Genomic DNA, 15,712 nt, shown 5'->3' on the forward strand with positions numbered 1-15,712 from the left:
TTCCTGAAGAAGAAAAAAGGAGGACGACAGCGATTAAGTTATTTGTTTAGTTTTTTAGATTCAGCTGTAATTGCTGGTACACATCTCCCTGACTGCACACATGAAGCAGGTTGAATAGAACACTGAAATTACCTCCTTCATAATAGTTTGTTTTGATAATGTATTGTGTGTCGAGATGATGAGAAACAGTTGCTGTCAATTTGATTAGCCATTATATTTTTATGTTAATTGCCATTATTGGGTCCATTCTGTTTAGTGTCACCATAGAAGCCATACAATGTTAGCATAAATAACAAATTGGAGTAAATTAGGAAGATATATTTTTGCCAATTCATTTTAATTGCCCCTCAGTCCTTCCGTCGGTTAACGCAGCTGTTGACCCATAATAAGCGCTAGGTCAATATAGCTGCTTGTCAATTCAGAAATGCAAAGTGCTGTGTTGCTGGTAATGGATATACAACAACCTTTGCCAGCCAACTGAAGCAAACGAATGACAACCCACATGAAAGAATAAAGCATCAGCTATAGAGTTTAGTGACCTGATATTAGTAGGCAGGCTAATTGAAAGTCACTGCTTAAATGGATAAAGAAAATACAAAAATCAGGATGTAAAAATTTACACACGCACACATAAGTATACGCACACATATACATACACACAAACTTTTTTTTAATTATTTTTTTTTTTTTTTTTTTATTTTTAATGATAATGTGCTAAAACCTCCTTCCCTTTAGCTTCCTGCCACATTTTACAATTAATCATCTGGTGGAAAACAAATGGTTTTGAAGACTTTCACGCAACTATGAGGATTATGGTACACTTGTGAAACTAAGAAACAGGTACCTTAAATTTAAAAGGACAGTAAGAATGACTTGTATCATCACTCTGTACACTTTAAGTTCTGATAACCTGTAGGTTTAAAAAAAAAAAGAAAGAAAAAACCTAACCCTAGAACTTCAAACCCAAGTTATATTTTACACTTAATGGTGAATTTCTGTGTAAAGAAAACTTGACAGCTCTTAACTTACCATAAGATCTAAAAGATCTTCTTCTAAATTCATATCATTTATGTATTCTTTCTTACCACAGAAGACCGAATGGCGAGTACAGGAAAATAAAAATCTATTTTGAAATTCCTATTTGTTCCACAATGTTTGATTTCTTGATTTCATTAAGAACTGACTTTAGCAGAGAAGTCTGCCTTTTTGACAGCTTGCATTCGTGGAAAGAACACTCTGTACCAAAGCAAGCAAACAACTTTTTGTTGTTGTTGCATTTAGAACAGCAGTAAACAGATAGAGGAACCAAAGGTATATAGTTTGCAATCACCACAGTTATTCACTCCTTTGACAGAAAAATTAAGCTTGTAATAGAAAAGTAACAGATGTAAAAAAAAAAAAAATAATTCTGCTTGGCCAACAAATATTCATCTGAAGAAATCTGGGTTTGATATAATTGCAGACCTGTATCCTGTAGCGTCAGGAGGCCAATTGCAAATCCCCAACCTGCCTTCCCAGGACAAATACAAGATCACATGGATTACCTGGTAGGAAAACGACGATGTCTTCTTAACAGAACTGGTGAATTACAAACATCAGAAAAGCAAATTTTCCCATGAATAAGCACAAAAAATAAGGTACAAAATGCTCAGTCATAAAAAAAAAAAAACGATCTTGCTCAGTTGACACATACCAGGAAATGCTCGCTAGGGCACGCATTAGCAAAGGAGGCTTCACAGCTGCAACGCATTTGTATTTCTGGAGTTCCGCAAGGTCAGCTGTGCCTCCATACATGTTCAAATTCACCCTGGCTTGACAGTAATGAATAGCTTAGTATTTATTCTGTAACTGCTGATGTTTGAACAAGATACTGGACTAAAAGGTAGAACTGTTGCATCTTCTGTCGCACAAGCCCCTAAGTATTCAGCTCCAGAGCACCAGAGCAAGGCCACCTCAAGTACTTGCCTACCTCTCTTGAGGCCAAAATTCAAGTGGTGAATAGTCTCAACTCCCTCGTTCCATAGTGGAGCAATCAGAAAGTAGGGGATTTTTCCAGACACTGGTTTACAGCCCTTTCAGCAAGAACTGAGAATCAAACTTGTTTTTTCTTAATTTTGCTCACAGAGGGTGAGAAAACTGCTGTTGCCCACCCTTGCTCCTCTCTTTTGGAAATGCCAAAGCTTACTCAGCTCAGCTCTCTGAAAGTAAGGGAACCTAATGGACTTAATCATTGGTGAGCATCCTTCCTACCCTGAATACAGCACGTGAGAAGAACTTACGCCGCACTGCCTCTTACCGGGACTTCTCTCATGGGAGGAAAGTTGCTGGCAGCTGTGTATATAGGTGTTGAACTTACAAGGACCCTCCCTCAGTAATGGCTGCTGGAGATTACATCACAAGGAACTTCAGTTGAGGTGCCTAATTCTACTCCCTCCTGGTAACAGGAGCTGAACGGCTAACACACAGCTTTTAAAAATCCCTTCAGTAACTGAGGGCAGCGTGGTGACCTAGAGAGTCCAGATAAGAAAGGCCTGAGGAAAGGAAAAAGGGAAAATAAACCCCAAAAGAAGTTGACGGAAATTCACAACAGCAGAGAGCAAAGGACTGAACTAACAATTCTAGTTGTGATGTTCCATTTACCTAGATACAGTGCTACTCTAATAACCACACCCGAAACAGCATGGAAAGTTCCAGATCTGAAAGCGTGCATTTGAGCAGTCCAGAAAACCAAATGCCACTACTTCAACTCATTTTGTTTGGAAAAAGGCTGCCCCCAGGGAGGTTGTGGAGTCTCCTTCTCTGGAGATATTCAAGGCCCGTCTGGAGCCTACCTGGGCAGCCTGCTCTAGGGAACCTGCTTTGGCAGGGGGGTTGGACCCAATGATCTCTTGAGGTCCCTTCCAACCTCTACAATTCTGTGATTGTGAATTTCTGTATTAATCGAAGAAAGATGTGATGCTCAATGCCTTTTAGATGACTCATTCTTTTAAAGTAAGCGTAAGTCTTTAATTCACTTATCCGTATCTCGCATATTTCTATACTTCTCTATAGTCCCACCACACTCATGACCCTTTACATTTTTTCTGCAACCTCTTTTTTTCCTGCTCTTTGCCTCTGCACCTGGCTTCCTCTCAGCTCTGCAAGCCCTCTCCTTGCTGTTGTTACTTTGTGCCATCATCTGCTGTTTTCAGTTGTGTCACCTATGGTTTTTAAGGATGATGAAGGCAACAAGAAATAAATAAATAAAAAATCCCCACCTCCTAGCTTGCTAACTCTACTAGATTGCTTTGCAAAGGAGATAATTTCTACAGGCTACAGAAGTTATTTGTATTACTTCAATTAATTATAATACAAAACAGTGGCACCACTTCATTAATCAGCTGCTTGAGAGAGTTACTTTTGTGAGAAGTCTTTTTGGTAATTTGATTAGAAAGAGCAGAGGCTCTTGCTATTACAATACGATTCACATGTCCAACAAACAAACCATTTAGGGCTAGTTCTTAATACTTTAAAAACAGGAAAGAAAGCAAAAGGAATAGAAAAGAAGCGACTTGGCAGAAAATTGTCTCAGAGACTTTCTAGGCTTGCATGTAGCAGAGCAAAGCATACAGGAAATACTTCAGTGCCTTGAGAGGCATTTCCTCCCCTCCCCCCTTAGAAAGATGCAGTAATTAAAACCTAATTATTATCTTCATTTTAAACAAAACCTAAAGTGAATACCAATTAATAACAACATACTAATGAGCATCTGCTGTGATGAAATTGAATATGAATGTGCTGCAAATTTCGGGTAATTTATTTTTTCGGGGAAGTGCCACTGGTCTCAATCTACTGCTGGAAGATTGTATAGACTGTACACATTTTCCATCGTCTCCCTTATGTGCAGCAATTTCTATTTTTGAAAAGAGGGCACAGCTTAGCACTGTGGATTTATGCATCCAAATGCTACCCATGCCATGGTGAATTCAAGGCAATAAACGGAAGCTTGAGACCACATTTTACACAACCTGCATATTCTCTTGTAAGAACAGGCTGGTAGCATCACACCAAGCCGATGCAGCCCCTGGTCCCTACCAAGCCTCTGATGGCAGACACATCTTTACAAAAAGGCCCCATGAAGTATGTGTTAAAGCAGCTCCAAATACTCACCATGTGCTTACCCCTCACCCCATGCCAGTGCTGACATCTATTGAAGTTTCACTTTTTCATACATCCCAAAAACATAGTTAAAATACAGTGCTGGTCTGTGTCGAATAGGCCAAATTAAACTGTGCAACTAGAATAACTATTTTGTGTGAAATAAATGTATGTTGAAATTGCTAAGCATTAGCATGCAGTTATTTGAAAATGTACTCACTTCCATTAATTAGCAAACACACTAGAAGTAACTACAACATAGCCTGAAGAAAGATCCGTTTTTTAACTGAAAAAAAAAACAGTTTATTCTATCATAATAGAGAAATTTCTTCTAGGGCTCTGCCTTGCATCCAGTACGCAAGCTCTTCTGAGTAGCCCAAAGAGACCTGGCCATGCGAACACAAGTCTTGACTAATAGGAGATCACTTGCCTCAAATACCCTCAGTATACAGATTTCCTTCTGAAGTGTTCTTTAGTCTAAAATTATCAGCACTGAGATGCTTATGACTAATTTTTTGTATTACAGACACTTCATACAATTATACAAAGGAGACAAGCACATAAAACTTATGACCAAGTCTCCAACAAAACCAGAAACACTATCTGCTCTGAAGTATCTTTTTTCTAAGAACATTATAACAGTAATCAGTGACTGATTGCAGACATTAGCTCTAAAGATTTTACATACATGTGCACACACGTGTACATGCGTACACAACTACGCACTGCACATATGCATGTCTACACATACATCTGAACACAGACCATATTTGTGAAAATACAATAGCAAACTGACATACATTAGAAGTTTTTTTTTAAAAAAAAGGAGTATTCTATAAAAATACTGTTCAAAAGTCTCAGACAATTCCGGAAAAGTGAATAACGAAATGAATATAAAGCTGCTTTTCATAAAAGCAGCTTAATAAATTAACAAGATCACATGTGGTGGTTAACTTCCAATGTAGTCAAGGTGGTCCCTTTGGTCAGTTTGTCTCTGCTAAACAAAGCAGCAAGCTCAAGCACTTAATTGTTGCTGTCCCTACTACTAGATTTTCAACATTTACTGATTCAGTTTTGGGCTATGACAAGTGGAGCTATGACACTGATGGTTCAGATACGTGCCCAGACCATTCATGCTGGCAGCATGGCTCCGACTGCACTGCAGGAGTCCCAGGCTCTGCCCCAACAGACTGAACCCACAAGTGTCCTTGCATAGTGGGCATGCATCACACCACCAGCCTCAAGCTGCTGCCCAGCCTTTAAACCTATGAGACACACACAATAATTATTTTATCTTGGAAGCTTATGCATAGTTCAGATGACACAGAAGAGAACCCAGGCCAATCACTGTCATATACATAAACATCTGTACCCTCAGGTCTCTGGTTAGAAGATACTCAACACTGGTACTTGACACCAGGGCAATATAGGAAAAAGGTACAAGACTTGGTTTTGTCCAAATAATGGAAGACTTTGCATTCTAAGTTAGAAGAAGGAAACCTTTAAAAAAAAAAAAGTGTCTTCTGTAATGTAACTCATGGATGTGGTGAGGCTGCAGAGTATCCGTGTTCTTTCTCCCTCTGAAAGTAGCATTATTACATAACCGAGGTATTTGCAGGCTAGCCAGTCTGAAGCTTGAAGATCCATCCTACACTGATATTCTTCTGGATGGGGATCGTACGAAAAATGAGCTTTACTGGACAGTCGATGAAAGAGACACATCACTCTGGAACCAGACTCTCCCAGCAGCATGCACAAACAGAAATACAAAACTGCATCTACACGGACGCACTGAATGTTACTCCAGAGAAGTGTCAGCATGATCCCCAAATCAACTGTATTTCAAGAGCCTCTGATCAGGAGTATTTGCACACTTAAAATAACGTGCTGCTTCAAATAAGAAGCATATAAATATGCTCTTCTAAAACTCATCCTCCGCTTGATGTACAGGACAAAACTAAGAAGAAACAAAATCCATGTTTACATTTTTAAGACCAAAACGAGCACTTCCAAAGTCACTCATTTCTGGATTTCTGGAATTACCTGACCCTTGACAATCTGGGGAGGACAGTAGGAAGTAGTTAACAGAAAAGGCTTGGGGGAAACACGTTAAATTGAAAGCCACCTCTGTACAGCAAAGCTGTCACTGCTCTGGAGATTAAAGTACCAGGGCCAAGTATTCACCATCTACCTAAAGTACTGAATAAGCCAGAGCAGAGCCAGAGCTCTGTCTTGTTCTAGAGAACTGACTGATCTACTCATTGAATGAGGAGCACTCAGCAGTTAATTAACTGTAGGTCATCTGCTTACTCGAAACAGAGGAAAAATAATCACACACACGGGAACTCTCATTACTGCATAAAATTCTTTTGCCTTTCAAGTCATTTCATATATTTCTATACAAAATTCTAAAATCTTTTGTTGTTGTTTGTTTGTTTCCTAACAAACAAGAGCTGAACCGTAAATTTCCAGGAAACTTACCCTACAAGATGTATTCCTACAACTGAACAAATCAAACAATTAGAACTCTACGCAGCTGAAACCTGCATACAAAACCTCTGCCTTTGCTCACGGAGAACTGTTACTCATGAAGCATGCAACTCATACATTATTTTTTCAGGACCCACATTTCTCATAGCTGGAAACCAAATAAACCAAATGGGGACCAACCAAGAAGATTATCCGAAACTGCCTTATTAGAGATAAATTCTTCCTGCAGTTGATGACATCTAACGTCATTAATTCATGTATACAGAGACAATGTAAGGCCTTTGAGCTTCATGCAGTGATGAGACCAACTGTGAGCTCATACAGATTCATACTGCAGTACAAATACACTGAGATGCCTTGAGTACCAATCCCCCAACCCCAATTACCTTGCAGTAATATGGAGCTGATAGTAATTTTTTTAATTTCCTTGAGAAGTATTTGTGGAGTGCCCAGACCTCAGCTACTTCTAGGATGCAAGCTAGCTCATGGGGATACGTGGGGCCACCTGACCCTACAGTTCTACCTGTATCTTGACACAAAACTTAAATGCACAGACTGAATGGTGTACATCACACCAGAGTGACAACAAAGCAATAAAAAATGATGCTCTTTTCACTGCGCATTAAAGGAGTTTGTGATTTTCTTGATAAATGATGGTCATGTAGCTAGGGCTACTATACATGGAGGCAGAGCTAAGGTTGTATGTTTAGCCTTGTTTTTTTGAGGTTTCTTTTTCCTATGGTGTTGTGGTTTAGCCCGGCTGGCAGCCAAACACCACACAGCCGTTCGCTCACCCTCCCCCCTCCCTCTCTGGGATGGGGGAGAGAAACGGGAAAGTGAAGCCTGTGAGTTGAGATAAAGACAGTTTATTAAGACAGGGAAAAGAATAACAATAATAATAATAATAATAGTATTAATAGTAATAATGTGTACGAAATAAGTGATGCACAATGCAATTGCTCACCACCCGTTGACCGATGCCCAGCCTATCCCCGAGCAGCCGGCCCCCCCCTCCACCCCGGCTAGCCACCCCTATATATTGTTCAGCATGACGTCAGATGGTATGGAATACCCCTTTGGCCAGTTTGGGTCAGCTGTCCTGGGTCTGTCCCCTCCCAGCTCCTGCTGCATCCCTAGCCTGCTCGCTAGCAGGACAGAGCGAGAAGCTGAAAAGTCCTTGGCTTGGTGTAAGCACTGCTCTACAACAATTAAACATCAGCATGTTATCAGCGCTCTTCTCATTCTAATCCAAAACATAGCACCCTGCCAGCTACTAGGAGGAAAATTAACTCTGTCCTAACTGAAACCAGGACATATGGAATTATGAAAACCCTACAAAGCCAGCCTTTAATGCTGAAAGCATTGTGCTAAAACAGTCATTATTCTCAGTCCTTCCTGTGAAACTTTACCCTTTCTCAGTCCATACACAAGCACAAGTAATAAAAATTTTAAATATTTTAGGTGAAGGAAAGCCCGTGGCAGTAATACAAAAAATACACAGTAGCAGAAATATTGACATTAAGATTTTAACTCAGGCTATGAAAGGCTTAGATGCTACCTCTATGTTTGCAATTCTAAAGCCATTTTTTTTTTCCATTCATGTTCAACTATATCCTGAAACTAATATAGCGAGTGCATATGCTATGTCTCAGGCTAGATTACAAGAGAAACCATCCTTCTTCACCATGATTAAGAAATATGAGGAATAATTTCTTAAGAGTGCATACAAGGTTTTGGATCCTACATGAGGCTCTTTAACTTTAAAACTCATGAATTCATCCCTAAATGAGAATGAGGAAGGGAAATGGGAAAAGAGCAGGGAAAGAATCTGCATGAGGTCGACCATCTACCAGCTGCAGTCCCATTTCATGGCAAAGAGAGACGAGCCACAACTAGAGGCTAGAATCTGCAGATGGGGTATAAAGTTGCTTTTTTATTGTTTCATGCAATCTGCTGACGTTAAGAAACAGAGGTGTGCTGCCAAGGATGAACAAAAGGTTAGCCCTCATTATCTTATTTAAGGCACGTTTCAAGTCTATTGTCTAAGTCCAATGTTCAGATGCAACATGCTATGGATAACTGCAGAAAACTGATGATAGTACGAAGTCATGGTAGACTAGACCACAATCTAGACTGTAGTAGAGTTAAATTTGGAAGTATGATATTTTTGTTTAGATGAATGATTTTAATCTAGCTCTGTATTTGCAACCTTGATTTTTATGTACTATTTTAGAAATAGTATCTTGTCTCCCTGATTGATACACTTTGCACAAACATTTGACACTCATCAGCTATCCAGAAACACAAACTATAGAAGTGTAATCTGTATAGGCAGCTTGGCTTGTACACATTTATTTAAATTATGATTCTGTTAAGAAACGGGTTACGTTGCATTTCTTTTCTCCAAAATAATTTACTAATATTTGTGAAAGGCTCTTTTTTTAACTGAATCTTGATTATCATTCAACAAGCACAAATACAGCATTTAAAAATTGTTTTATTAGTAAATAAACAGCACTATAAATAGGCTAGATGCACAAGCAAATAAGCTTATCTAAATATGTTTTAGATGTAAAAGCACGCATGTAAAAACAACAACAACAAAAAAATCACTTGCAGAGAGGGAACTGAGAACGCTGCTTTGGATCACCGTATTTCTATTTCTCAGAACTCAATGACTCTCAGGATTTATTCCCTCAATTCTAGGTTTTAGCAAGGGAGTAAAAAGTATGAAAAGCTAGTTTTCCTCCCTGAGCTCCTAATTCCTCAATTTTTATGAACTATTCTTTGAGCTCATCTACTTAGATAATCTGAAGCAAGGAACATGTCTGCTGCAGAGGACACTATTTTGGCTAAAGCAAATTTAGCATTTCAGTAAATTCTGAAGGAATTGGGGCAAATGTTTTCTCATAGATCTTGATTTTTCTTAAAAGTTAAGACAATAAGAAAACTAGTCCGATAGGAATATCTATATGAATATCAATATTCATCATGCACCTTGGAATATTTTGCAATTAGAAGGTCAGAATTATTAGAGATTGACTGAAGTCCCCACCTCTATGTTGCCATCAACTTAAACAAGCAACTCCTGAAACTTCTCAAAGACTCTGCAAGATTACTGCATCAGCTGGAACAGCAGACATACTTGCAACACAATTTATTTAACTTACTCTGCAGCCAAGATGTACCCAGGTGACTCCTCTGTTAAGCAAGATCATTCTTCCTTTGTTTTGATAACACCAACTGTCCCCAAAAGGTTATACTAGCATCTATCTGTACCAGTGTATCTAATCATCAATGCAAGTCTTGATCTCATGTCTCTGAAAAGGCTCACAGACTACAGTAGAACAGCTCTCTTCTAAATGCTAAAGAAATGTTGCATTATGCAGGTGGCAAAGAAAATGAAAATATCTTTTCTGTGGGTGGCAATGATGTTTTAACGCAAGTGTTAAGAACAGTTGTGTACAAAGGCACATCTCAATGACTTATACAGCAACTGTATCTATTACCAAGGGCTTAAATCAATGGTAGCTCTTTAGGTACCAGACACAACTCCAGCAGCCTGTTATGCTGCCATCTGCTCCTTCCACAAGAAAGTCAATATTATGCAGAATTTATCCCAATATGCTTTCCTACACCTCTTTCTGGGCAAAACATACCTTATTTTCAATCTCCCTCTTCACAACTCAGAGGGGATTCTTCAGCACTGAAAGTGGCATTGGCAATGTATACACTTAATTTTGATATATTTTATTTTTAATGCCATCTTCTCTAAAAACACCTCCAGTGTAATCTACCAATCTAATAGCATTCTTAATGACCCAGGTTTAACCAGCCGATGCATGTTTAAAACTGATTGCTATTGCTGTCAATTTTGTAGACTGCTTTAAAAAAAAAAAAAAACAAAAACAAACAGAGATTCTATCCTGCATCCTTCAGTTCGCAAGTCGAAACAGGAAGACAGATACAAACCCTGAGATTATCCTGAAAAAGAGGAGTTAGGTCACCTCAGAACAGGCAAAGATTCAACCCTTTAGGCTTTGACTCTGTTGGCCACTCTAATGACATCATCAGTGTGCATACGCACATTCAAGGTGAAAAAATGTAGGGTTCCCCCTCCCCCCAAGAGTGACTTTTCTTTCAAGAGGTGATGAATAAAGTTAAAGAAAGAAAAAGTATAGAACAGTCTGAAGCATTGTTCTGAACATTCTCATAAGCATCAAAATCATTTGAAGTTATGTCAGCTACTGAAGCAACTTAGTAACAGATCCAATTCAAAAACTGCAATAATTATGAAGTGAATGGTACAAACCGCCTAATAGTTTTCATGGGACACTCCAAAACACATGACTAAACTGAAATGAATTTAATAGTTGTGATATAGGCAGCTCTGTAGCTCATTAATAATCCAAATCCATACTCCTTTTATTGTCATATTTATTGTTTCTAGTGTGGATGTGAGGGACTGTGCTATCTTCTACAGATGCTTCCCACATAACACAGTCTAAAAAATTTGAAGAAAAGCAGAAATGCCCATCATCACAATTTACTGTAACTAAACCCCCATAATACGAGCAGTAGAACTTTCCTTATGTAGTTCATTGATGTTAATGAGTCTGTGTGTAATAACCGCAGCTCTGGAATTTATCAACTGGCCACTTGACATGGGGTGGAGATGGGAGTTGGCATGGAACAGTAAAACTACCATTTTTCCAGTTTCCTTACTTATTATTTGCATGCTGTCTCCTTGTTTCTTACAAGTGCAAGGAGTCCAAGCTGATTATTACTAGCAGAGCCATCATCACAGAAATGAAACTATCAGGTTACTATGAAAATTCTTCTTTGCACTGTCAGTTAACCGAGCCACAGATATTTACATGAAAGCTCTACCCCCCCTTACAAATTTTACGTGAAACATATGAAGAAAGGATACTTCCAAGCAAACGAAAACTGTTTGTCTGTATATTGGTTTAAAAAAAAAAAAAGCATTTGCATTGCCTGTATTTTTTAAAAATACAGATATCCTTAATCATCTTCAATGGGTTAAATCAATGCTTCCACACTGAGGGAGACTGGTGACAAACAATAGCTGATAATAACCAATCTCTCTAATGGATAACCCTCTCAAAGTGATTATTTTTACTTGAAACTGAAAGAGAAGTTGGTTTAAATAAAAATCACAGGCTTCTTGTGGCTGGAAAAAAGGTATCAGGTGTCGAACTATGGAAATAACTTATGCAATAATTAGTTTTGATTGAAAGAGCTCCAGTTACAAAGTAGGAATATACATTGCAGTTGTTTTCATTGTGAAGAACATTCTGTTGGAAGTTATTGCTGTGCTGGAAAAAACAAACCCTAGACACCAACAATTCCGCTGAACCCAGGTTGAAAGTGAGAAAGGCTCACTCACACTCACAAGAGTGACAAGAAGTGATCTTCCCACGGTACCATTATTTAACAGAAAAGGAATTGTTGTTATTTAAGCGCTAGATAAGGCCAGAGATGACTTGGGTTCCACCTCCATTATTGTATAACTGTATAACTTCAGGCGAATCTCTAGGCCTTCTGGTAAATTCAGCTCCCCTGTCACCTCAAAATATTTCGGGTGTCGATAAAAAATAAAAATAAATAATAAGTGACTAAAGTAGCAAATAAATATGACTAATAAGTAAATAAAAAATAATAAATAAATAGTGACTAAAGGAATAAATAATAAATAAAAATAATAAGTGACTAAAGTAGTGAGGTATAAGATACTCTAGCACCACCTCTTTCTTTCTCTCTCTCTAAATATTGTATATATAAGCATCCTAGAGATTAGACCCTTCTCTCAGGGGCTAAAAGGTTTTTTTTGTTTGTTTTTTGCTTTGGACCTACACATCTACTCCAGCAGAACTATCTGATTGTGCTAGGATTTTTGAGTGTTCACATTGAGCATTGACAATCAACATGTGAAGAAATTATAAATTTAACCTTTCAAACTTTACAACAAACTCTTGAAAATAATGCAGATGTACAAATTGCATGCTTCTTCTTTGCCCTCGCACCAAAAGGCTAAATCAGGCCAGGTATTTCTTTAAAATTAATTATGTTATCTTACCAAATAAAAAATGATATTTACAATAAATAAATAAATAAATAAATTGAAGAGAGAAAGAAATTTGTGAGGTTCCAAACTGGTAAGGCAAGAGATCTTGTGATAACGGGTCTTCCAAACAAAAATCTGTACGAAGCTCGTAAGCAGTGCCCAAGAAAAATCATACACCTACTCTGCTACATTTCTGAGTAAATTCTGGAGAGTATACTGAAGAGGAATGTGGTGTATTTATTAATAACACAAATACCTCCAAGTGCAAGGGGTATTTTGTCTCAAGGACAAAATAAAAGCAGCTGGTTGTGACAGGAAGACATGGAACACCCTTGTGAAAAAAGCCTTCCTTAACAGTGAACTGTTAATTCATTGCCGTTTTGTTCATTCCACAGTTTTTTAATAAGCTCCATTTTTAGAGTTTTCTCATTTTTGTCTTAGAGCAGCAATCAAATGATTTATAACTAGTAGCTTTTCATTATAAAGATACTTAACTTTTTTATGATAGCATCCAAAATTTTCCTGAGAAATTCAATGTATCTGATACTAAGTCAAATCGGATGCCTCAAATATTAGACTAGGTGCCCCTAAAGGGAAGTTAAAATTTATAGCCATCGATATTGACTTTTGTTGTTCTGAACTTGAGATGCTTTAATTACAAGTATCATGATACAAGACGAACCCAGAAGTCCTTCTTACCATAAATAAATAATTTTGAGAGTTAAGAAGCATTATGGGTCCCTTCCAACTCGGGATATTACATGATTCTATGATTACCAGAAACATCTATCTGCTTTCTAGTGATCAGGCAGAACATAAGGGTACTGCAGTATATCCTAAAGCTACTCAAACCTTCCAGCTATGCACTCATATATATATGTTTGTGGGAATCCATTTGTGAGATAAACCGGAAAAGAAAATAATATGGCATCTGAGTATGAAAAAGCAAGAAGTTTCTTCACAAGACTTCTTCCTGTCTCCCATACCTTTGCGATTACAGCTTTGGCACCATCATAAAAAGACAACATGTAACAAGAAGAAAGAGGGGAAGAAAATTCCTGAAACAGGACAAAAAATTCAGAACCCTATCAGCTACAAGTAGTGACATCTGAACTTGAGTTTCAAGCCGGATGGTTTCTGATCATGGTGCAATATTTGTAAAAAAAATTTGATCAAACTGGACAATACAGATAAAACTGTGATATTGCTCTCAAAAATACAAGTTTCCATTCAAACAGGTAAACTTAATCAGATATACCACTCCTAATAGAAAGATCTGAAGTCTACTAAAATTCTAGTCATAAAACTATAGGTTTTATCAATGTTAGTGTTAGAATAAATATCACCACCTTTTGCCTATGCACATATATAAAGTAGCCCAATCACAACAGAATGCGTGTTAATTTTACTAATAACAGAAATTAATCATGAAGACTCTTCACTTACCTCTTCTAAACAACTCTGCTCACAAGCTCTACTAACCCAATCTTCCCTCTCTGCCTGAGGAACCATGCTATTTTTCATCAGATACCAAACAGACATCCTGAAACTTCACGATGGTGTTCTATTAAGTCACTTCCTGAATCCACAACTTGAGGTGCCAACCAAATCTACTTTTATTCTTGATTCATGAGGTAGAGAAAGAAGGTAGGTTTCAATAACCTACAAAAACAGACAAGCAGGCTGCCTCTCGTTACGTGTAGCTTTGAGAAATTCAGAACTGACCTAGCCATATAATATAATCTTATTATGGTAAGTAAGGCTGGAGAAGGAAAAAAAACACCTTATCCTTTAAAGTAAAAAAAAAAAAAAAAAAAAAAAAAAAGTAGTTAAAAAAGGGTAGTTTAGATTAGATAAGATATTTGGAAGGAATTCTTTACTCAGAGGGTGGTGAGGCACTGGCACAGGTTGCCCAGAGAAGCTGTGGATGCCCCATCCCTGGAAGCATTCAAGGCCAGGTTGGATGGGGCCCTGGGCAACCTGGTTTGGTGGAAGGTGCCCCTGCCCATGGCAGGGGGGTGGAACTGGATGGCCTTTAAGGTCCCTTCCAACCCAAACCCTTCTATGAAAGTAGCATGCAGCATCCCAGTGCCCAAATTATAGGGAATAAAAAGACGAGCAAGGAAGAGGACATTCCATTTGAGTATATGGTTGCCCCAAGCAGCTGCTCTCTTTCAGAGGATTTCACAACCATATTTAGACAAAGTAATAGAAAAAATGTAGCTGTCAAAAGTTTCTGGCCCAGAAAAATTTGGATTGACTAGTTAGTCAGTTATTGTTTTATACTCTTATAACTTCTTTAAAAAAATGTAATTTTAATACTTATTCTTAAATCTTATATAATAAAAAAAATCATTCCAGTTCTGCGCAGCAAGGCAGCTGATTTCTACAGGCATGCCAACCCTTACACACAAGTACAAGCTTGCTCATGTAGAGGCCAGGTCCACAGCACACATTGAGGTAGTTAAAAGTGTGCCCGAATCAAAGACTACCAAAGGAATTCTTCAGAAATACTACTGTTCACCTTCTGCCCTCCACAAGGAAACTCTTAATGACTTTTCATCTTCCTGATAAATCCAAGACTCTTGCTAATAAGGCTGCAAAAATGCCAAGAGCATTTCTACCAAATACAACCCAGTTGGGAAAGTTCAGTATTCCCCTCATTTTTACAGATTTTACAAGAGATACATTTTTCTTCATTACCTTTTCATTAGCGTTATATCATTTATTCACCAAATGTATATACCCACTCCATTTTATCTTCACTCCATGGTATAAGTCTGCAATAGAAATTGTCTATGGAAAACGTGTCATCTTTAAGACATTATTTCTTCATAAGGCTTCAAGATTATATTATCTACATTAGGTCACCATTAACTTTTTGTAATGTAACGCGCTGGATGTACTCAGTCAAGAACTGATAATTCTCTTTTAAGGTTTACACGAGTACAGGGGAACATTACAAGTTCAACTTTTTTTTTTTTAATGGGAGATGGA

At 37.9% G+C, this 15,712-nt stretch overlaps 1 protein-coding gene across 8 annotated transcripts in view; it reads right to left on the reverse strand.

Annotated features, from left to right (window-relative positions):
- Window positions 1–15,712, reverse strand: part of POLA1 (DNA polymerase alpha 1, catalytic subunit) — a 203,219-nt gene that overhangs the window by 45,149 nt on the left and 142,358 nt on the right. Inside the window, exon 36 of one of the 8 annotated variants that reach the window (XM_040531423.1) lies at window positions 15,446–15,495. The exons of the other annotated variants lie outside the window; for them this stretch is intronic. Within the exon in view, the coding sequence (XP_040387357.1) occupies window positions 15,478–15,495 (18 nt within the window). The 3' untranslated portion in view covers window positions 15,446–15,477. Of the gene's footprint in view, window positions 1–15,445; window positions 15,496–15,712 lie in introns of those variants that run through there. 8 annotated transcript variants of the gene reach the window in all.

The sequence above is a fragment of the Cygnus olor genome, chromosome 1, assembly GCF_009769625.2.
Source record: "Cygnus olor isolate bCygOlo1 chromosome 1, bCygOlo1.pri.v2, whole genome shotgun sequence".
In the NCBI taxonomy this organism is placed as follows: Eukaryota; Metazoa; Chordata; class Aves; order Anseriformes; family Anatidae; genus Cygnus; species Cygnus olor.